This window comes from Cavia porcellus, unplaced genomic scaffold (genome assembly GCF_034190915.1).
Source record: "Cavia porcellus strain 051 isolate PalLab524CR breed Dunkin Hartley unplaced genomic scaffold, mCavPor4.1 scaffold_20, whole genome shotgun sequence".
In the NCBI taxonomy this organism is placed as follows: domain Eukaryota; kingdom Metazoa; phylum Chordata; class Mammalia; order Rodentia; family Caviidae; genus Cavia; species Cavia porcellus.
In genome coordinates, this window is record NW_026947503.1 from 1,690,012 (window position 1) to 1,715,616 (window position 25,605).

The 25,605-nt window shown below is 35.8% G+C and overlaps 1 protein-coding gene across 6 annotated transcripts in view; it reads right to left on the reverse strand.

Annotated features, from left to right (window-relative positions):
- Atp9b (ATPase phospholipid transporting 9B (putative)) overlaps positions 1–25,605 on the reverse strand; it is a 351,973-nt gene that overhangs the window by 138,797 nt on the left and 187,571 nt on the right. For all 6 annotated transcript variants that reach the window (XM_063231400.1, XM_003463321.5, XM_003463322.5 and 3 more), the window contains one exon: positions 13,158–13,318. In XM_063231400.1, coding sequence (XP_063087470.1) covers positions 13,158–13,318 — 161 coding nt within the window. The remainder of the gene's footprint in view (positions 1–13,157; positions 13,319–25,605) is intronic.

Here is a 25,605-nt window from a genome sequence, read left to right on the forward strand (position 1 = left end):
AACCCAGATTGATGTACCCTTCAAAACTTACTTTCAAAATTGACAGAGGACTAAGATACTTCCATGACAAGGAAAACCAGAAGAAATTCATGTCTCATAACCCAATTCTAGAAAAAGTACTGAAAGACATACTAGAGAGAGGCAAAAATAACTACAATTCCCAGAACAACAATGGAAAAAACTCCCACCAGGCAGGGCAGGCAATTAAGGGCAAAAAGCAGGAAACCAACAACAGGAAGATAAAATAACAAAATTAAGCCAGTACATATTAGTTATATCTATCGATGTAAAGCCTCAATTCATCAATTGAAAGAAACAGGTTGACAGAATGGATCAAGAAACAGGATCCAACAATATGCTGTGCATAAGAAAAATATCTGACTCAAAATAAAACTCACAGACTAAAAGGAAAAGGATGGAAAACAATATTTCATGTGACAGGAAGCCAGAAAAAACCAGGGGTAGCTATTCTGTTTGCAGACAATGTGAATTTTACACCAAAAATGATCAAAAGAGATAAAAGAGATCACTATATACTTGTTAAGGGAAAAATTCAAGTGGAAGAGATAACAATCATAAATGTGTAGGCACCAAATACAGGAGAACCCAACTATATAAGACAAATACCACTAGCATACTTCACAGATCTAGAGAAATCACTCCTAAAATTCATCTACAATCAGAAGAGACGTAGAATAGCAAAGGCAATTCGAAGTAACAAAGGCAAGGCAGGAGGCATCACAATCCCTGACTTGAAGTTATACTACAAAGATACTACAATAAAATCAGCATGGTACTGGAACAAAAAACAAACCTGAAGATCAACCTTATGTTTGATAAAGGGGCCAAACAGTGGAAAAAAGATAGTCTCTTCATTAAATGGTGCTAGAAAAACTGGCTCTCCATATACCGAAAACTAAAACTAGACCCACGCCTATTACTGTGTACTTAACTAAAGTCTAAATGGATCAAAGATCTATACATTAAAACAGAAACACTAAATCTGTTGGAAGACAAAGTAGGTAGAAATCTGAAAGACCCAGGGGTAGGCAGAAAATTCATGAACAAGAATCAAAACCACACACGAAATACTTCCCAGAATCAATAACTGGGATCACATCCTATTAAAGAGTTTTTGCATGTTGAAAGGAATCTCCAGCATGGTGAAAAGAAAACTCAAAAACTGGGAAACCTTACTGAACTGTTCCTCAGACAAAGGACTTCTGTCTAGAACATATAAAGAATTTTTTAAAAAATCAAATCCCTCAAATTCAAAGACCCATTCCAAAAATGGACATCTGAGATGAATACAGTTCTCAGATGAAGAAATAAAAATGGCAAATAAATACATGTAAAAATGTTCAGAATCATTGGTCTTTAGAGAAATGCAAATTAAAACAACACTGAGATTAGGGGCTGGGGATTTAGCTCAGCGGCATAAGCGCTTGTCTTGCAAGTAGGCAGTCGTGAGTTCGATCCCTGGTACCGATAAAAATGAAAAAGACAAAAAAAAAAAAAAAAAAAAAAAAAAAAAACAACAACACTGAGATTTCAACACTGCAAAGATCACTGTGATTTCTCTAGATTTGTGAGGTATGCTAGTGGTATTTTGAGAATTCCAGAAAGGATAGCCATGATAAAGAAAACTACCAACAAGAATGCTGGAGAGGCTGTGGTGAAAAAGGAACTCTTCTGTACTATGGGTGGGAGTGTAGACTGGTGCAGCCACTGTGGAGGTCAGTCTGGAGGTTCCTCAAAAAGCTGGGATTAGAAGTCCCATTTCACCCAGCTATTCCACTTGGGCATATTCCTAGAAGAACTGAAAACATCATACCACAGTGATACGTGTACACCCATGTTTATAGCAGCACAACTTGTAATGCCCATCCTAACCTAAACAACCTAAATGTCCATCAACTGAGGGATGGATAAAAAAGATGTATTTTTATACAATGGAGTACTATTCAGCTATAAAGAATGATCATATTGAGATATTTATAATGGATGCAACTTAAGGCCATATTCATAAGTGAAATAAATCAAACTTACATGTGTAAACACTGTATAGTCTCCCTAGGGGAAGAAATGGTAAGAGTACATGAGAAACAAAAAACTCAATATGCAGTGAAAGGATAAGAGTCTGCTTAAAGGGGGAAAATAATATCTCAGGGAAAATGAGGAAAAAGAAAAAGAAAAACTAGCTAAATTATATAAACACACTTAAGATAGCTAAGATGATTGTGCTACAAATTCTTTAAGTACTTTGAACAAAATAGTTAACATTCATAGGATTGGAACAATTGCGCATATTATCGTATGGTGATCTGAGGAACTCTTAAAGATCATTATGTAAAATTACAACCCCAGTGATGCTCCCACCATCTTATTTTGCAGGCCTATATTGTCAGTGCTTTGGGCTCTTTGCTATTGTTATTTACTTGTCTTTGCTGTTTTGTGTTTTTCTAGGAATGTGTTTTCTTTTGTTTTATTTTTCTCTCAAATCGAGAAAGAATAGGTATACATGTAGAGACTCATACATGCGTAGAACTTCTCCTAAACAGTTTGTGAGAATCAACTATATAATGCATGATGAGGTAAACAGCTACTTTGAAGAAAAAGAGACACTATGGTACCCAGTACTGATTCTATATTCTATTGTCATCCTGTGAAATCCAGTAATGCTTTTATTCTTTGTTTAGTGTGATTTTAGGCTGTTTTGTGTTGTTTAATTTCAACATACATGAAGGTATGGGCAGCTATTTTGAAGAGAACAAGAGACATTATGGTAGCCATTGCTGACTTCCCTATTGCTGGGTTTGGAGGCCTAAAATGCCTTCATCATCTTGTTCTTATCAGTTTAATACTATTTTGTTTTGTATGAATTCATTTTGTGTGAAGATATGGACAACTAGAAGAAAAAAAAGAGTATGATTGACAGTGATGATCTGTTGTCTTGCATTAAAATCCGTGTCTCTTACATTGTTTTCTTTTGATCTTCTTTGTTCTGTTTAGTTTTACCCTCTTTAAAATAAAATTTTTTTAAAAATTGAAAAATATCAGGCCGCCCAAATTCAAAGACCCAATAAAAAAATAGGCATCTGAGACGCAAACTCAGATGAAGAAACACAAATGGCAAATAAGTATATGAAGAAGTGTTCAACATCACTGGTCATTCAAGAAGTGCAAGTTAAAACAATATTGAGATTTCATTTTACTCCAGAAAGAATGGTTACCATCAAGGAATCAACCAATAACAAACGCTGGTAGGGCTGTGGGGAAAAAGAAACACTTTCCACGGTTGGTGGGAGTGTAGACTGATGTAGTTACTGTGGAAAACTGTATGGAGATTCATTTAAAAACTGGGATTGGGAGCCCCATTCAATCCAGCTAGTCCCTTTCTGGGTGTGTTCTTGGAAAAATTGAAAATGTCATATCATAGCAATGTATGTGCATCCATCTTTACAGCAGCACAATGTGCAATACTTAAATCTTGAAAACAACCAAAATGCCCAGCAACCATAGAATAGAAAAAAAAGATGTGGTATTTTAATCAGTATTACTAAGGTATAAAAAGGATAATTTTAAGGCTTTTATAGGTAAATGAAAGCAACTTGAGACTATACTCATAAGTGAAATAAATCAAACTCACATTTGTAAATATCATATTGTTTTCTCTGGTGGGAAAAATAGTAAAAATTGAAAGAGTAATAAGATCTAAAATGTACAACAGATATTGTAATAAAGAAATGGAAAGAAAATGCTCAAAAGAAAGATCAATTGGGATCGGGGAAACAGAAGAAAGGAAAAGATTATATGCATGTAGGGATACACAGATAACTGCATGTATGTACATGTGTGCAAGGCAGATAACTATACTACTAATTCTCTATTATTTTATCAAACAGAACACTTTATGCTGTCATTGTTTGATTGATCACTTTTTACGCCCACATCTTGTAACCTGAACTACTTCTAAGATAACAATATACCAAATATTAACTAGTGTTGATCTCTTATTTTTTGAAATTCTGTATTATTTCTACCTTTTTTCTGTTTCGCTTTTTAAAAATAAAAAAATGGGCATAATCTTTTCAGCAAAAAATTGTCAAGCCATATCCCTGAGCTTTATTCTATAGTTACTGGGCATTTTGGTTGTTTTCAAGATTTAAAATAGTGACTGATCCTCCTAGCTTGGATTTCTTTCACAATTCAGGTTTCAATCTGCCAGTATGCCCACAAATCAATGCCTGAACAACCTATGTAAGTCTAGGAAAACTAAAGGCATTCTTCACTAAGCATTCTACCTGGGAAATGAGATAGGAAGATGTTGAGTACATCAGCAAAATCCCATAAAATATCTCAAAAAGGGTACCAGATCTGAAAAATAATTTGATGAACCTCCTAAGAAGTTTTCAATATAACTTCAGAAAATTTCTAGAATAAATTACTGTGACTCTGCTACTTCGCATTTTTATTTTTTTATTTATTTTTTTGGTACTGGGGATTGAACTCATGACCGCATACTTACAAGGCGGGTGCTTATGCCACTGAGCTAAATCCCCAGTCCTACCTCTCATTTTTAGCAGTCCGGTCTTCAGTGTGCTGAATGAGCAGGGCTAAGAGTCAGACATTTGCTGTCTTTCAGGGCACTGATTCTGAGCATTTCACTACCAAGTCCCACTATCCCCAGTCACCATAAATTTGGCTCTCTGAGTAAGAGAAATGGAAGGAAAATACTGTCTCCAAACCCACACAAGGACTCCTTCAATTTTAGTGGCTTAGGCAAACACACTGCATCTACGTCACAGGCTCTTTAATATTTCTCAGAAGAGACACAAGTATTGCTCTGTCAAACAATATTTTGCCACATTATGCCTCATATGAAATCTTTTTACCCAGCACCAATAAGACAATTTTTAGATTATCAACTAGAATGTTATACATGCTTCAAAATATATGGACAAAAGTAGCAATAATAACTACAAAGAAATGTAACTGCCAGCCTCTAAACTGGTAGTTTGCTCTTTGTTTTGAGAGATGCACAGAATTTAGGAAACATATTCACTTTAGAATTACAAAACAAAGTTAAATCATAAAATTTTTCCCTTTGAAAGACAACGGAAGTATATCAAATAACTCAAAATTATTTTGCACAGAGGACTTTTTAAAAATAGTCTAAATTTCAAAATTCTGAAAGTCTCCTAAGAATGGCAGCAGATTAGAAGAAAAAGAACTTTAATTTCCAGACTTCCATATCTTGCAAAACAAAGAATATATATAGATTTATCCTTTACTAAATCCAAAAATATATTTAGCAAATATTAAAATGTATTGTTACCCATATTTCATGGAGACCTGGCAAAAGGAAAACAAAGTTACTTTAATCAAATGTAAGCCTTAATTCTCTAAGTCAGTATCACATACCTCTCACATTTTACAGTTGTTAGTCCTTCTGCTAAATGTGTACAGCTGCATTCTTTGATTGTGAAAAACAATGTAAAGTATTACGTTGAAGTAGGCGTGAGATATTTTGGAGTTAAACAGAGATGACGTTATAATTCTATCTAGTAAGCCTCCACATGCTTGACTGAACATGTTAAATATAGAATCGTTCACTGAAAAACTACAGCAAGACAGCCTTTAGGAAACCCTGGCATCTTCCTCACTTTGTAAACATGTATTTTAAAAGGATATACGAACTTGTAAAAAAGGGTTGCGCGCACACACATACACATATATACACACACATACACACATATGTGCATATGTACATTTTCTTGAGTCTACAAAAACAATTGAAAGTGTTCACAAAATTTAGTGAGAGTGAAATTATAGATATTTTCTTCTTGTTATTAGTTATTTTCTATTTTTACAATATTATCAGTCAAATATGAAAACAGTGGAAATTCAGTTCAATGATGCTTTACAAATATACTAACTTTCCTAACTAATGAATTTTCCTTGTTATTTGGATACAGGAAAAAAAAGCCATCTCTTTATAATGTTATATTGCTAAAGAAACAAATGACTGGAAGGATTTTTTAAAAAATGTAAATAGAATAAGAGAGAATAAAGTTCTTAATAGCCTCTCATTCTGAACACTTAAAAGTAACACAGAACATTCCAGGACCATCCCCCAATCAAATAAAGTGAAAAACAATAAAATTAATGAAAGCAGAGAAGGGAAATCTCGGGATTCCTAAGCAAAGATGATACAGATAGTGCCCTCTGGGCAGACATGGTCCTGAGTAGGCCCTGTGGGGAAGAGACAGAGAAGCACATGTGGTGTCAGTCAATTAATATCCTGGATACTCTCTTCCTCCGCCCAGAACTGCCCTTCTTTCCTCTCAAGCCCAATGTCTTATTTTACTTTGATAATAACATTTGCCACTATGCAAATGCTTTATGTGCATTTCCAACTAGAGAAAAAGGAAAGAGCACTGTGTCTCAATATTCACGTGCATCACCAATGTCTACCAGAACAGTTGCTATTTACTAACCACAATATTTACCTTATGTTATCATGTGCTGATTTTTTAATATTGCTTTTGCATCTAGCTACATTGCTGAATTTATTGGTTGTATCTAGGAGACTTTCAATGGAGTTTGGGGTCTTCTATGTAGAGTATCATGTCATCTGCAAATAATGATAATTTAACTTTCTTTTTTCCTGTTTTTACCCCTTTTATTTCTCTCTTGTCTAATTGTTCTGGCTATTTCCAGTACTATGTTGAACAGGAAGGGTGATAAGGGACATCCTTGTCTTGTGCCTGATTTTAAGGTAAAGGCCTTGAGTTTGGGCCATTTAATATGATGCTGGCTGTTCGTCTGTCATAGATGGCCTTTATCATATTGAGGTAAAGACCATCAACTCCAATTTTCTATAAGGTTCTTATCATGAATGAATGTTGGACCTTATCAAAAGCTTTTTCTACATCTATAGAAATAATGATGTGATTCTTACTTTTAGCTCTATTGATATGGTGGATTACATTTATTGATCTGCGTTTGTTGAACCAGCCCTGTATGCTGGGATGAATCCCACTTGGTCATATGGAAATTGAATAATACACTCTTGAGCAATCAGTGGGTCACAGAGGAAATTAAGGAAGAAATTAAACAATACCTACAAGCAAAAGAAAATACAAATACATGATTCTCTACCTACCCCTATGTCTTCTATTGCATTAATTTCTGCTCTGATGTTTATAATTTCCTTCCTTCTTTTGGCTTTGGGCTTGACTTGCTCTTCTTTCTAGATGTTGGAGGTATAGCATAAGATTGCTTATTTGTATTCCATTTTCCTGATGTGAAAACTCAGTGCAATAAATTTTCCTCTGAGACTGCTTTCATTGCATCCCACAAATTCCGATAAGTTGTATTTGTATTTTCGTTTGCTTGTAGGTATTGTTTAATTTCTTCTTTAATTTCTGCTGTGACCATTGATTGCTCAAGAGTGTATTATTCAATTTCCATGTGTTTGTGGGGTTTTTCCAGTTTCTTTTATCATTAATTTCTAGTTTCACGGCACTATGATCTGATAACATGCGTGGGATAATTTCAGTTCTTTTGTATTTATTTAAATACATTCTGTGGGCTGGTATATGATCTATTTTAGAGAATGTCCCATGTACTGCTGAGAATGTATATTCTAATGTTGTTGGATGGAACATTCTGTATATGTCTATCAAATCCATTTGTTCACAGGTGTAATGCAGTTCTGTTTTTTCTTTGTTGATTTTCTGTCTGATTGATCTATCCCTTGGTGTCAATGGTGTGTTAAGGTCTCCTGTTATAATTGTGTTATTGCTAATTTGATTTTTCATTTCTATTAATACTTGCTTCATATAACTTGGTGCTCTGGAATTTGGTACATATATATTTAAGATTATTATCTCTTCCTCTTGAAGTTTTCCCCTAAGCAGTATTTAGTGACCTTCTTTATCTCTTAGGATTATTCTTGAAGTTCACATTGTCTGCAAACAGAATAGCTACGCCCGCTATTTTTTCAGTTCCTGTTGCATGAAGTACTGTTTTCCCTCCTTTGACTTTCAGTCTGTGAGTATCCTTTTGTGTTAGATGGGTTTCTTGTAGACAGCGTATGGTTGGATACTGTTTCTTGATCCATTCTGCCAGTCTGTTTCTTTTAATTGGTGAATTGAGACCATTTATATTAACGGTTATAACTGTTATATACTGGTTTATTATTGACATGTTATCTTTCTGCTATTGCATCTTTAGCTTTCCATTCTATTTAATTGTCTGCTTTGCTTAGTGGGTTTTTCCCTAACTGTATCTAAACCATCTTTCAGTATTCTTTGCAGGGTTGGCTTGGTGATCATGAAGTTTTTCAGCTGTTCTTTGTCATGGAAGTCTCTTATTTCTCTATCCATTTTGAAGGACAGTTTTTCAGGGTACATCAGTCTATTTGGAAATCATTTTCTTTTAGGATCTGAAATACTTCACTCCATCCTCTTCTTGACTTCATTGTTTGTGTTGAGAAGTCTGCTGTGATTCTGAATGGTTTTTCTTAATAGGTGATCTGTCTTTTCTCTAGCAGATTTTAATATTCTGTTCTTATATTGGATTTCTGGGATGGTGATTATTATATGTCTGGGTGTAGTTTTATTTTGGTTACGGCTATTTGGAGTTCTATATGCTTTACTAATCTGTATGTCAGTTTCCATTCTCATGTTTGGGCAACTTTCAGGTATTACTTCTGTAAATAGCCTCTTGATATCATTTGTGTTATCCCCTTCATTTTCATTTATCCCCGTCAATCTTGTTTTTCTTTGCATCTCCTTTCTGCTGTTGAATTGTTATTTCCTGATTCCTTGTTACTTTTAAAAGATCTTTCCTCTCCTGTTCACTAGGTGCAATCTTGTCTTTGAGGTGTGAAATTCTGTCTTCACTTTCATTGAGGCGGTTTTGACAACTTTCAATGGAATTTTTGATTTCCTATATATCTCTTTGAATCTACTTCATGTATTCTGTTTGTTTCTTATGTTGTTCATCCATGCATTCTATCTTTTTGGTTGGTTCCTCTAATTTTTAACTGTGCCTTCTTTAGATGTGTTCAGCATATCTTTCAGTACTTTTATCATTTCTTCTTTTACCTGGGAGATTATTTCTAGTTTGAATTCCTTTGAAGCTTCCCAGAGTTGCTTCTTTATTTCAGTTGCTATTATTTCATGTATTTCAGGTGTATGGCACGTATTTTCTTCTATATACATGGCTCCTAGGTTTTCTTGGGATGGGCTGGAGGTTTGAGATTGCATTTTAGTCTTTCGTTTTATTATTTTCCTATATTTCCATGTTCAAGTGTTGTGCCAAGGCTTCCCCTGGGCGTATGGGAAATTGTCTCCTATGCTCTCGGCTCCTGGGACTGAATGGAGGTTTCTAGTGTGGTGCAGTCAGGCCCACAGGTCCTGTGCCACCTCCAATGTTCTAGGAAGCTGGGTGGGTACCTACCCACTGTGGATGATGTTCCAAAGCTTTCCCTGGGCAAGTACCAATGCGCTGCAACTCACTTCATGTGGTCTCACCTCCCCTGATTGAAGAAGGTCGCTGAGTGTAATCTAGCAGGGCTGCAAAACCTTCCAAGCCTAGTCTAGTGTGGCTGGAAGCTGGGCAGGTCCTTGACCCCTGGGAGGGATGATCTTAAACTCTCCAAGGGTTTGGGGTGAACTCCCAGCAGGCAGTTCAGTTCCCGGGTTGAAAGAAGGTCACTGGGCGTGGCCCAGGCAGACCTGAAACCTGCAGAGCTGGCCTAGTGAGGCTGGAAGGTGGGCAGGTCCTTGAAAACTGGGAGCGATGATCTTAAACTCTTTGGTAGAGGTTTTCAGATTGAAAATCCACTTCAGCCATGGAGGTACCCAATATAGGCAAGTACAGCCACAGCCCTACCTGGCCTCAACCCAGATCACAGGGATTTTAGTATAAAACAGGCATTTCTACCTGGAGAAACGAAAAAGTAGGAGACTTCATAACCTAAGTAAATAGGTATCTTCCTTTTGTCTAGCCTACATTCTTCAGTGCCAGTGGGCAATGTGAAAATGGAGATCAGGGTTGTACATGTGGGAACAGAAGAGAAATAGGCACCTGAGAAGAGTAAAATTCAATGAAGGAAGTTGATAGAACAAGATGAGATGTTGTAGGGGCTTAGGACTGAAGTCAGACATGTATACTCAGGTTGAATGCATTCAAACAGGGAACTGGTCTAATAATCCTATTTGAGTAAGTACATTCTGCATTGGCTGTTGAAGATAGCAGTTAAGTGACTTTATAAAATCACTTTAAGACCACTTATCAGTGGATCTTTTAGGTACAAAAATGATTGTGCAAAGCCCACTGATGGAACTCAATATGTGCTTGGATGACAAATATAATGCGATATGAAAGTTCAGTTTCCCTAAGAAGGATAGGTCTGGTTAATAAGCACTTCACGAACCCCTCCTGTATTCCATGCCACCTGGTTCTGGCATCAGAGTATGAAGCCAATACGCCAAACTAGGTCATTCTTCTCCTGGAGGTCAGTAAAACAGAAAATAGTCAACAAGAAAAATAAAGACCCACATAGAGACCTACACAGAGCTCAATGCTTGATGGGTCAGTAACATTTGTGCCCAGAACTAAAGGACTTTCCAATTTGGATGTTTACGTAAACCCTGAGTGATAAAATGGGTCTAACTGCAGGTGCAAGAGCACTGAGATGCTAAAATCAAATGGATAAAAGCTCTAAACATTAAGAAAGAGACACTATATCTACTGGAAGGGGAAACAGGTAGAGACACCCTGAAGGCATAGGTGTAGGCAGAGACTTCATGAACAAAACTAGATCACACAGGAAATACAACAGCAAATCAACAAATGGGATCTCATCCTATTAAAAAGCTTTTACACAATAGAAGAAATCACCAACAGAGTGAAAAGACAACCCACAGAGTGGGAAAAATTTAACCAGTTGCCTCTTAGTCAAAGGACTTCTATCTAGAATATCTAAAACATTGAAAAAAAAAAAAAAAAACCAGGCTCTCCAAATTGAAAGACCCAATCCAAAAATGGGCATCTGAGATGAATATGCACTTCTCAGATGAAGAAATATGACAAATAAGCATATGAAAAAATGTTCAGCATCATTGGTCATTTAAGAAATGCAAATTAAAGTAACACTGAGATTCCATCTCCCCTCAGAAAGAATGGCTATCATCAAAAAATCAGTAACAAATGCTGAAGGGGATGTGGGGAAAAAGGAATCCTTCTCCATTGTTGGGGCAATGTAGCCTGGTACACAGGTGTGAAAAATCAGTGTAGAGATTTATCAAAAAACTAGGATTTGAGGTTCCATTTGACCCAGCTATTCCCCTTATGGGTACTTTTCCAGAAGAATTAAAAACATTACACTGTGGTGATACATGTGTACCCATGTTTATAGCAGCACAATTATAATAGCTAAATCTTGGAAACAACCCAAATGCCCATCAACTGAGGAATGGATAAAAAAGATGTGGTATTTTTATATGATGGAGTACTACTTCACCAGAAATAAAGATAAACTTCAGATTTTTACAGGTAAATGGATGCAACTTGAGACCATACTCAGAAGTAAAATAAATCAGATTCATATGTGTAAACATATTATTTTCTTCCTAGTATAAGAAACTGAAAGAGTAAATAAGATTCAAAATATATAATACATATTGTGAAAGGGAAAGAAACTGCTCAAAAGGAAAGAACAACTGAGATGAGGGAAAGAAGAAAAAGGAAAAAAAAATATGTGCACATACAAGATAGCTAAGATAATTATACCACAAATTTCTATTAGCTCATTAAAAAGAAGTTTGTGTTTGTATTGTTTTATCAATTTTTCATGCCTATCTCTTGTAATCTGAGCACGTACTTTGAAGATAACAATATGCAATGTTAAACATTGTTAATCTATGATCTTGTTTTGAAATTCTTTATCACTGTCTTGTTTTTTCTCTTAAAAAAAAAAGAGCACCAACACAGCACAGATAAGCAAACAGAAGCCTGAAATGCTGGCATGGTTGTGGCATCTGGGAAAGCAGAGAGAAATGCTGAGTCACTTTAGCTAAACTCTGTAAGCTGGAGTGAACGGGCAGGCTCAGAGGTCAGCATTAGGAGGTAAGGAAGTTCTGCATCAGCAATGACTCTAGGAACAATCATGACAGCTGGTGACATGTACTTAACTTCTCTGTACCTCTGTCAGTAAGCAACACTGCACACAGGGAGCCTCCACAGGAACACTGCTGGGAAAGGAGCCTGGGCTCCTTCCTGAACTAAGAATGAGCTAGCACAGCTAGAGTGACTCAAGGTAATCTTATATGAGCCCGCATGATACATTAACTCCATTAACAGGCTCCTACTGCAGTTTATGAAGTGTGTGAATGAAGGAAACGTCACCCTTTGGAGAAACTTTAGGGAAGGCTTATATATAGATTAAGACATGTATCAGCTTAAGTGTTGTTCTGTTTTATTCCATTCTGCTTGATTAATGATGGCTACTATACTTTTATATTGTTATTTGTGGTTCATTAATATTTAACTATTCATATGAAAATATCAAGTGTACATATTAAGGGTATCTTTTTAAAGAGAATCATTTATAAATATGTAAAAGTGCTTTGTAAATGTTTGCATTATAAATCTTAGTCTTTACAGTAAAACATACATCTAATACTATTTATATGCTTTCCTCTAGTTATACAGGTTGTCATTTTGAAAAAATGGTTCCTGTTTCAATACCTTTAAAGATGGATCATACCTCACTTTAAATACAGGTAATTTTGAAATGTGAATGACACACAGATCCAAGAGTACAGGAAATAAAATATTTTTCAGTAATTAATAAAAATTAGTCTCTCAGATTCAGATTTGTGAGTCAATAATTTTCAGTTACTGAAAATTATATTACTAATACATCTACATCAGGAAAAGTATAGGTCCTTAGGTTATTTTAACAAAACTAAACTTCGAACACTGCTTCTCCAGAAGGACTTCTCAGATTCTATTAGGTTTCCTGCCGTCTTCCTCTTTAGCCTTGGTTTGGATCATTTCTTTCACACCGAGAAAGAAAATACCAACAAAATCATAAGCTATGAAACCAGGTATGTGTCTTTTTTTATTTTTAAACTTACCTTATGGGAATGATGTAGGAAAACAGAAGAAGGAATCGGAAAAGATTGCGGTACCAGGGACCTGCAAATCCCTGTAAGGTTACCATAACAATGGAAAGAACAACTAAAGCCAGAAATAGAGCTTTTGTCAGCTGATTGAGCTCGAGGTCCAACAAACCAACCTGGGAAAAAAAAAAAAAAAAGTATAACGTTAATTACGTTAATTCTTGACTCAGCTATCCACATATCTCTAATAATATGAATCTGAAGACACAATGATACATAAAAAGATACAAGGATTTTAAAATTAGTTTTTATATGATAAAATACAAAAATATACTAACTTTACTTTTCTCCTGAAAAACCTCTTGCAGATTTAGGCACAATTTCTGAAAATAGCTCATGATTCCCAGAACATTCTCAAAAAGGTCTACTGACAAATGGAAAGTCAGAGTATACATCCTAACCACTCAGCTAAGTCCTCTGGATAAATGATGTCATGATTAGTGGCTACAACACGAAAAATGACAGGTCCAAAGGAAGGCTGCAGGTCTGTCCAGTCCCTTGACTTAAAAAATTTCTTTTGTGTCCAAAGGTGGATTTCTCTTGGAATATCCCATGTCATGGTCCTATTGTCACTCTCAAGTATCTCAAAAATCCCTGTTTTAAGGATTTTATTCAGACTGAGGCTCCCCCAAACAGGGAACTGTGTGTCTGTGTGTGAGCACCATCCTCAAGAGTCTCTGAGAAAACTTCTAATGAAAAAAAGAGGCATCAGAAGGTTGTTAACTTGTAATAGTTTTTTCAATTCACATGAACCTCATGCTTCAGATTCTCCTAGTAAAACACAATACACTCAAATTCATTTTGTGCACCATTTACTAACTAATAAAAATGTGCAAAAAATGTCAATAAGTAATAGTTCTTTTTCATTGTTGTTGTTGATGATGATCTTGGAAATGGAGAGAACTAGTCATCCAAACAGCTCTCATTCTATATGTGAAGAGAATATGACTCTTTTGAAGAATGCAACTCCAATTTTGAGATCTAGCAATCTCTGCACACTGCTTCTCCTTGTTTAGTTTCACAATTGAAAGAGGACAGTGCAATACAGTTTGTGGAGATGAGGTATATACAGAGTGACTGGGTGTTGCAGGGAAGCCACAGAACCAGAAAGAAGAAAGGAAGCAGCTCAGTGACTGAGATTTCCAGAAATCTACAATGAGCTGATTCAAAAGCCAGCTCTGCCTCCTAGCTGCATAACCCTGGGCCCACTGAGCTTTAGTTATCTCAGCTGCAAGGATTAAGACTGTATCTCCCAAGCAGGATTCTGGGGATAAAATGACACAGAACACACACAGCACACAGCTCCAGTCATACAGGAAGTTCAACACGCATCTTGTGATGGTTATACAACTGTATTTGAATCAGACTTCTTTTGGTGACTTTGAGGACTCCCTTAAACTCTAAATCTCACTGTCTTCATCTGTAAAATGGCACCATGTATTGGGCAAAGTAGCTAGAAGAGGTGAGACAGAGGGGCCACACGATGACAAGCTGAAGGGAAACAGCCACTGCGATACAGCCACTGCGATAGGCTTGGCAATGAACACATGTAATGGCCTACACTAACTTTCTGAACAGTACACTGAACCCTAACAGGCTAAATATCTCTTTGTGGCCTGAATTCCTTGTGAGTCTGCCATAGCTTTTGAAGATAAGTACAAACAAACATACTCTCCCTAAATGACTGCCAAAACCTTGGTAAAAAATAAATAGGATATTATACATCTTAAAATTAAAACTTTGAGAATTGCTGAGTTAGTAACTTTTTTAAAGTGTACATCAGCCAGTAGAAAGCTAGCCTTTTATGGAACTCATACTTTACACATGTCTTTGATTTATGTTTGCCACAAACTCTCATGAAACCATGAGAACCTGTCTTAAAGGTGGGGGGAACTGTCAAAAAGCCAATGAAGTGCCGCTGTAAAAAAAATTAAAACAAATAATTACATGCCCACTACATTTTATACTAAACTCCAAGGTTATGAAAAATGCATGATTCTGAGATTTTTTTCCTTGCAAGAAATAGCTAATCTAGTAGGAAAAAGTAAGATGAGCAGCAGTAATCTACATTATATAGAATAAAATTATAAAATAGAAAATTTTTTCTCGCATCAACTTAGATTTAACTTTCATTGTGACACTGATGATCAACTTTACTATTAGTAAACACATTATGGCCTTTCAAATCACCACAGAAACCACAAGATGTTAACACAGATCCAGATGTTGTCTGACACCTACTCAGTGTGGACAATGCAGAGTCTGCAGGGTAGGTTGGGAGTCACGGGTACCCATACCTGAATACCTTCCTTCCCCTCACTATGCATACCTAATGTGGGCATGAGCCCACGTGAAGCGTGGTCTCATTGGCCGCTCTTGTCCCTGTTGAATGATACTCCTAAGTAAAGACACTGCACACAGAAACCAACCATCAGTTTTTTATAGGGATGCCTGCTCACTTCTAACAATAAATGGGACATGGCTTACTACAAAATTCTTCTTGGCGCTACTGTTACGGAAACACAAACAGAGGCTCATTTCCAATAGAAACTCTTCAAAGACTATATACTCTCAACTTTGCATTTTCCCCACAGCACACAATGCACTCTAATTCTAAGTATGGTAGAAGATCAATCACCTTCAAGCCAGGCAAATCATGTGGTGGACTAGTCCACAGGAGCATTTCTGAGCTCCAAAACACACACTCCTTTATCTACCTCTAAATCCTGCAGCAGAAGAGTTAAACCTACCATTTCCCTAGATAATGGACAGTCTGGAAGGAATTATACTTAAAGAGTTTTGAAAATTCTCCACGTTGTTTCCTGTGCAGAGCTTGTGCGTTCCCTAGAGAATGAGCTGCTCAAGACCACAGCGTCTGATTTATCAGCTCCATTTAAAAAGAGGCACAAGGAGGACAAATATCATGTAATTTCCGCTGCTTCACCACTACATAGTTTATGCTTGAATTATTGAGAAAAATAGGTTTTTGGATTAAAATGAAGAAAAATTAAGCCAGGGAAGTAGAGCATGTTTCAAAGCCCAGATCTTTCTGCTGTGACAAAGGCGGTCTAAGTTTCAGGCCTCAGTGAGGATCAGATGAAGTCATTATTCATTCAGTCAGGGAAAAAAGACTCAATTACCTCAACCTAAAGATGCTATCAATGAATGCAAAGTGCATATTTTACTCTATTCATCCAAATCCCATTAAAAAGTGAAAGGAATGATTTAATCTAGCCTTACAGAGTTGGTCTTTTTTTTGTAATAAAATAAAGAATCACTGTCTTGCAAAATGCATAACTACTACCTCACACTTTTCCCCTACACCATAGCAATGAGAGACTAAACGCTGTGACAAACCACTCAGAAATGAATAGTTTCCTTTGAAAAAAAATGCCATATAGAGGATGGAAACATTAAAAGCAGCCTACTGCACACCAATATTCAGATGATTCAAGGCATTAATACCTTTCTAATTGATGAAGACAGATGTAATCAACTATCTCACTAGTGAATATTACAGCTTTGAACTCAACTAAGGCTGTCTTCCCCTATTCTCTTTAATTTAAAGAAAGTAACAACAAGTATAGTAGAGTCATAGCCAACTTTTCAACAATAAGGTATTTTTGAACTGTGACTGCTCTTCCTGGAGTTTAACTGGAACCAAGTTATACAGCACAGAATGCAATCTCAATCTTTTGGTCAATCTTAATAAAAGACAGTGGCTAGAAAAAAACATATTTTAACACATTAAGCCACTTTCAATTAATAATTAATCTTTAGATTTGATTTCTCTGAAATACTCTTAAATGATGAACCAACTCCACACGAGCTACGTAAACATTATATACTGCCAACAAGTACTACTAGTAAAAATTTTTATGAAATAACAAAAAAAGACAATTTGGATTCTTTAAGGTTATTTAAAATAAAAACTAATTAACTTACAAAGTCACAGTCTACAAAGAAAGTGGTGACTTTAGTTGTGGCATGAATATGTGTTCTTTAAAGAATTTCTTGAATATCCAAACAGACCAGATAGTTTCTGCTATGATTGCAAAACATTTTTATCCATAAAATACATTGTTAATCATTAGAAGTAATTATGACTATATAAGAAAAGCTAAATTAAATACACTAGGAAGTAACTTCCAACGTTTATTGTAATTTCCTATATTAGTAAAGCAAATTTTCTTCTCCTTGTCATAATATTTGTTTTATTTGAAGCAACTGTGATAACAAAATTAAATACGCTACTGGAAATTTTAATCTCCAAGGGAAAATTCGTGCATAATGTCTAAGACAACCACAATGGCTCTGCAAAGGGGCTTTTCTAGGATAATGAACACAATAATTGCCTGTATAATCTAAAATGCTACTAATGGCAACGATCACAAATCCATTTAGCTCCTCTTTAATTTATGTACCAAGTTTTAAATAGCTAATGGTTCTCAGTAAAATAATGGTTTATTCCAACAATAAAGGGTAAATATGGTATCCTCCTGCTTAATCAAGTAAAGATCAGGCTTTTTAAAAAAAATGAACACATGGATAAATGACAACTGGACCTTACCTCTATAACCTGGCATTATTCCCTCCCTATCAAAGTTAAAACTCCCTGCATAGTAGTAACTTCCTGCAAATCTATACAGACACCAAACTAGAAAAAGATCCCACGTAATAAAAGCTTAGGCCCTATCCATGTTAAATGAGTAACAGATAAACTAAAGTACTCCTAACCTAAGTACTACTAACTGTTGGTAACACTGCTCCTGAATTAACAGTATGTGAACACCAAAATACTCTTACTAATATTTTATGAATTACATGTATGTATTCCTTTACATGGAAATATTTTAGAATAGCAAAATAATCAAATGCAAAATTGCAAAAATTCATGTTATACTCTTGCAGAAGGCTAAATATTATCTTAATTTGTCCTATATTTTCCTTGTGGACATAGCACAGTTTGAAGAAGACAAATGCTTCCAACTAAATACCTAATTCAAGGAGGGCGTGGTGATATATGCCTGTAATCTCAGTGCTCTGACAGCTTAAGGTATGAGGATCACAACTTCGATTTCAGCTTGGGCAACTTAAAGAGACCTGTGTCAGACCCTGTTTCAAAATAAAAAATAAAATAGCACTGGGGATTGTAGCTCAGCATGAAAGCGCTGGGTTCTATTACCTTAAAAACAACAAAAGCAAAAAAAATTTGTAGGAAAATGAATGCACATCAAGATTTTAACATGAAGCAAAATAAATCAGACACAAAAGGTCAAACATTGTGTGGTTTTTCTTATATGAGAAACAGAGTATAAATAAAGAGCAAAAAAAAAAAGAAAAGTGATAGGAATCAAGGAAATGCATTTATGGAGATGAGATGGGGATCTAAGAATGAGGGGAGCTGAGGATAGGTGGACACAGAAGGGAGGGGAAAACAGGAAGTAAAAAGGATCAAAATGTGATACATGTATGTACCAATTCCCCAGATTTTGTATTTATTCTGTACTGCAAACATATATCAATAAAAAATTGAACCTAATTCAATCAGGACTACACAGGAAAAAGTATACTTTATATGTGAAACACTACCTAAGGGAAAACAGTGTTATTAATGTCATTTACCTTTTACCAGCTGAATTATTCATGGATCAGCCCATCAGTCCTTCATTCGGAATTTAAATTGTGACAACATTAATATACAGCTATGCTTTGACCTAACCAATTCCTATAAAAAGCACATTTCTTTGTAATAATTTTGAAAGAAATCAGCTCTGTATTTCCCACTTTGGACACAGTTTTAAAAAAGCAAGAGAAAAAGTTAATTTTCAAACTTTTATCTATATCTGAATTCTACATCTTAGAATAGTATTAGTATTTTTTCAAACTTTATATCTATATCTGAATTCTACATCTTAGAACACTAATTTTTTTCAATATGGAGTTTAAAAGTATTATATTTTAAAAAGTAATTATATTGGGGGCTGGGGATTTAGCTCAGTGGCATAAGCACCTGCCTTGCAAGCAGGAAGTCGTGAGTTCGATCCCTGGTACCAATAAAAAGGAAAAAGACCAAAAAAAAAAAAAAAAAAAGTAATATATTAGGTAGCATTTTACTTCTCAAGTTTTTTATGTATACATATTTGAATATGAACTATTGTCTTAACTGTTAGCAGTAATGCAAGGTAGCTAAACACTGAAAACAAGTCTGTTACTGTTTGCCACCACAATGATCTGTGAAATAAGAAGGGTTTCTTTGGGCCATTACAGTACATATGATGCAATAATCTGTGCTTGAAAAGCTCCTTAAATAAATATGAGCAGGACAAAAACATTACAATATACTATCTTAATTTTTTAAAACTCAAAATCTATATTTACACAATAGGCATTATAAAATCTACTAGAACCATTAGCCTACATTCTTACCTTCCAACAAATTTTGCTGTTTTATATTGAGAAAACAAGGCTTTATCCTAGCTTAATCTACAGGTATTATTTAGAAAGTTTCTCCCTGTCTATTTAACATTTTTACAAATGGGTTAATTATTTTTTTATATAAACAAAACAGTATGAGTGTAAAGGTCATGTACTAAACAAGGGAACAAAGCTAGTCTCAAACTCAGAGAAGGTACTCAAGCAAGGGACAAGGTGGTTCCAATAGGCACCTCACCATGGGTCACACAAGCCTGGTGCCCTGGATCCCTGATGTGTGGGACAGTCCACACCGTGACATCACTTTGGCAGGCGGAATGACTGCTGGCATCTGCAGCGCGCTCCTGCTTCTGTGAAGGGACTTTCCTGACAACCTCTTCAAAATGCCAAACTCATATTTAGAGACTTGCTGCACCATTTTCTATGATTCCTTTCTACTCACCAGAACATCTTCTATAAACATCAGTAACAGCATAAATCAGTCCAGTATCCATAAATGTATGTGTACACACATGTCTTAGGTTTGCTTTTGAAAAACTTATATTAACTTCATATATCCAGGCAGGATAACTTGTTTCTGCCAATTGATGCCTGACAGTAATATTTGATATTAGAACTTTTACGACAGTACAATCAGTATATCAAAGCTCAAGGCAATATACTGGCTTAAAAATACTGATAAATTGCAAAGTTTTAAGTAATTGTAAATTAGTTCAAATATTCTCAATTCTGACACATCAAAGCCTTACTTAAAAAATGAATAAGTAAAAACTTTGAGATGGTTTGTAAACTATTTGTATATTTAGTTTTTACACTATCCATACATATAACATGAAAGTATAGCCTTGAATATTAAGATAAACAAAAGTATCTAATGTGTATCACTTTTAATCTTATTCTCAAAAAAGTCCACAGTTTATTTGAACATCAGAGACAGAAAGAACCTAGACTCAAAAATCATTCCTATTCCAACACTAAATTTTAAATATAGTTAATAACACATTCCTATTAACATTACTGTTTTTTAAACCATGCTTTGAAGCTAGAGGCAAAATTGAGCATGTGGCATGGCGAGAATTAACCAGCAGAGGGAGCTCAAGGTTGACACTGACTTCCTGAATTCTGAACTTCAGCTGGCTCTAAGGAAAAACATACCTCCATCTCTAATCCAACCAATTCAGTACATTAAAGACATTTGTACTAAAGACATTTATTTTGTTTTTGATAGTTACCCTAAAAATCTTTTGTGTTAGGAAGAATTCAGAACAGAGTAGACAGACATTAATGTCTTGTATTATAAAGGAAGGGTTCCCTAAATTAAAAACTATTATCATACAAAGAAATCAGGCTTGAAGATACAGCAACCAAAATGCTGTGAAGAATCAATACAGTAGCGTCATGCTAAGCCTTGCTGAAGATTTAGACTTACAAACCAAGTTTATAAAGAATCATATCCATAGCTTGCTTCACATCATTTCAAGATCCTCATATGTGCAATAACAATGTAGGAAAGCTATCAGTTTTCAAAGGTTTTACCAAGACTATTCATCAATTTTAAATAATTACTTCAATAGAACATGCCATCCACTAACACCAGACATCTCAACATTCAATATCATTCATTTATGCAGATAAATTTGAAGCCAAACATTCAAGTTTCAATTTAGTTTAATGAAGAATTAATGAAGAATGTATTTTCTTTAACAGATATTTTAGAAATAGCAGTACCTTAGAAATATATACCTTATATCTAGAAATATAGCACCCATGAGTATATGGGGAATAATGGTCTCACTGAACAAAAAGAGTGCTCTGGGCTGTTTAAGCCCAGGTAACTCATGCCCAGACTCTTGATAGTTCACACTGTCTCCCTCACATATAAACTGAGGGCCTACATTTGGATGTTTTTATCTCTTAGGACCAGAAAATATGTTTTAAAAACACTACACATGTACTGACATTGTAAAGCAAAACAAAACAAAAACAAACAAAAAAACTCTCCGCAAACACAAAACTCTTTTATCCAGTCTTAAAAGTTGGAGGCAGAGTAAGAAAAGTAAGATTATAGCTTTGTTGAAAACCACTAAAGTCATCAAATTTGTTAGTCTATTTTTAATAGTTCAAAGTGAAAAATGATATAGCCAGGGACTTCTGGGAGAATATGGCGGACAGATAGCAGCACCTACGGAAGCTCTCTGAAAGACCCAGCTTAGAATTCAGGAATGGTGCGGAGTAAGGAATCATAAACAAGAGGAGATATGCCCTGCTGACCCAAGAACGAACTGGGCTGAGAGAAACCAACTGGGAATGCAATCCTGGTGCTATAACAGGAACAGAAAAGCCTCAGTGTAGAAGCTGGAGCCCGCACCATTGGAAGCCGTGATTTGGGTTTTGGACTGCCGCCGCCGCTGCATCTACATCCGCTCGGCAGGGAGAGAGACGAGTGAAAGCTCTGAGAACAGCAATCAGTGAACGGAGTCGAAAGCAGGACGGGTGGGGAGCTGTGCATTGACCTGTGGTGAGTGAGAGAAACTGGGACTCTTCCATGGTCTAGGAGGCTGCAACAGAGGCCATTCTGGGACCGGGCAGACTTGCGGGAACAGGGCACTGCAGTGACTTCAGTCACATATCCCCCTCTCAAGCAGGATTGGTGAGCAGTGCCTAGCCTACATGATGCTGCTGGCTGAGACCCAGTAGGCTAGCACAGCCCAGGTCTCAGCGCTTGAAGGTAGATTGACCTGGAGGGGCAGGCCGCACACAGACTGCCTGGTCTGCAACATCCTGGTGCGCTGCAGTGGGCGGGAACACCTAGCTGGCACAATTCAGTCAGACTGTGGCTGACAGGGAAGGAAGCTGGGCCTCCGATATACGCTTGCATATATAAGGAACAAAGAATATGGGAAGAGGCAGCAACAAGAAAGGGTCCTCGGCCCCCAATCCTGAGAAAGAGGCAATAGCAGACACAGCACCAATAGATATAAAGTGCTATCTCCAGAGCCTCATAGACAAGTTCAGGAAGGAAGTTATTAATGACCTAAAGCTAGACATAAGCAGAATAGTTAGAGCAATGCTACGTACCACCCAAGAAAAAACAGAAGGTAGAATGGAAGAACAGAAAAAAAGGGGAGAATTGTTTGATGGAGAAAACAGAGAAAGCATAGAATACGTGAAGCAGAGTCAAAGAGATTACCAGGAAACTAAAAAGTCTATTGCAAGCTGGTATAACAGCTTAAAAGAAACTAAGGACAGATTATCTGAACTGGAGGGCAGATTTGTAATATGGCAGAATGAAATGAAAAACTTCTTAAAAATAACAAAGAAACAAACAGCAATAATACAAAGACTAGAAGGTGATAAGAGGGTCTATAACTTAAGAATTAAGAACATAAAAGAAGAAGTAGGGACACAAACAAGTGAACTACAAAAGCTACTCACAGAAATAATCCAGGAGAATTTTCCTAATTTAGCAAAAGGTAAAGATACTCAGTTGTATGAAGCATACAGGACCCCAGGCACCTACAACCCAAACAGAGCAACACCCAGGCATATAATAATTAAGATTCCAGAAATCCAATACAAGAACAGAATACTAAAAGCCGTCAGAGACAAGAAACAGATCACTTACAAGGGAACACCCATCAGAATTACAGCAGATTTCTCGGCACAAACCATCAAATCACGAAAAGCGTGGGGGGAAATAATTCAAGCTTTGAAAGATAATAATCTCCAGCCAAGATTGATATATCCTGCACAACTATCCCTGGAAATTGATGGAAAAACAAGGTGCTTCCAGGATAAAGAGGAACTAGGGGAATATGCAACCACCAATTCAACTCTACAGAGAATACTGCAGGATATTCTAAAAAAGAAAAATATGAAGAATCCAGAAATAGTGGCATAGAGGCCACAATGAATGGAGCAGAAAACAAAATGAAGAAGACAAACTGACAACTAATGACAGAAAAAGAGCTCAACAGAAATGAGGCAGAGAAGATTGGATCATAGGAACAGCTAGTTTGGAGAAAATGACGTCTTAATAGGTAATACTGATTTAGTATCATCTTGTTTTGAAGTCTCATCAAGGTTTTGTTCTTCTGTCTCCATTGGTCTAAACAGGTTGTATCTTATTGGATTTTATTATGACAGTATAAGCAAAAACTTTTATAGACAAGGAGATTATACAGAAACCATTGTTCATTTTCTGTGAGTTGATTCTAAATACCCTGTAATACCGTCATTCTCTTAAATGGTTTTACATTGTTTTGATATAATTGATGCTACAGTATACGAAGTTATACTCAAAGATTTCAAGGAAAGAGACAATATGGTAACTACTTTTATGTCGGGATTATCTTGTGGTGAAACACTATTTTGCTTAAATGGTTATGATTTGATCTGCACTGTTTTGCTGTTATGCCCTCTTTTATCTCAATCTCCATTTTATTATTTACTTTTTATTTTATATCCTTTTAATTAAGGGAAAAATAAATTAAAAAATAGCAGGATATAGTAACCCACTTTGACTTTCCATTATCTTGATTTAAAGCCCTTATTGCTCTCACCATCTTGTTTTGACTGATGTCCCTCTATTCTGTTTTGCTTGATAGTACCAGGTTCGAAAGTTTAGGCAACAGCTGTGAAGATAGTGGGATTCATTATGACGCCCATTCTGGTTGACTATTATCTACTTTTGAAGACCTATAATGTCTCCAATGTTTTGGTTTTGCCAGTTTTGTTCTTTACTGTTTTGTTCAATTTTATTGTAACTGCTGATATAGGCAATTCTATTAGAGATAGTGGGAGGCATTATGGTAACCATTGTTGATCACCTTGTATTATGCTTTTACATTATCTATTATGTCCACCCTTTTGATTTGACTGACTCTGTTCTGTTATGTCACATTTGGTTCTACTCTCTTCCAAAAAAGTACTAAGAACTGTGGGAGCAACAAAACCCAAAATATGTAATTGTCATTGTACAAAAGAGAGGAAAAGAAAATGCTCTAAATGATATAACTGCATGTATATTTAAGTATATAAGATAGATAATGATATTTTTGAGTTTTGTTGGATCATTGAACAGAACTCTTTGTAGTCTCACTGTTGGAATGTCCACTTTACAGGCTTTAATTTTGTAACTTGAACAATTATTTCTAAGATGACAATATGTAATCCATTAACTAGTGATTTCCTACTGTTTATTTTTTTCTGTAAATCTGTATAACTTATACCCTTTTTCTGCTTTTTTTTTCTTTTTCTCCTTAAATAAAATTAAAAAAAAAAAAGATACAGCCAGAGTCATTTGTTGACTAATTCCAAAATGGCATCATCTAAGTTCTTTCTTTGGCTGGCCAAGATGTATAACATATTTAGTGGTTTGTGCATATCAAACATAGGAGTATAAATGTATTATATAATAAAGAGTCCAAGAGTCTGGGTTCACTAAGGACTACTTGAAATATCTAATACAGCACTTGAAGTAGCTAATTCTAAGTAACAGTATGTTAGAAATAACAAAAGGACAATTAACAGAAAATTCCCCAATATTTAATTGTTTTACAGTGAGGTTTAGTTCAGCACGCTTCACATCTTGAGACTGCACACTGCTCTGTGTTACAATTAGCACTGAAACAAAGCTTAGAAAAAAGATAAGGTTTAGGAACCAGGGAAATGACTCCTGGACAGTTGAGTCAAACTCCATGCCCACATCTCTTTTTGTGTCTTTTTATGTTGAGCTGTATGGACCACTAGAGGTCTTTTCCTTATTCTCCAGATACAGAGCACCAATCTCTACATAAAACCATCGAGAGTGCTTTTAAATGAAGAGCCATTTGCTGACTTGGCAAAATTTACTGTATTTATGGGACATATATGGGATATGATACCAGGGATTTATGGGGTTACTATTTGATTTAATTCATTAAGTTTCTGGCAAGTAAATACCTACCATCTGTTTGTATTGAAAATA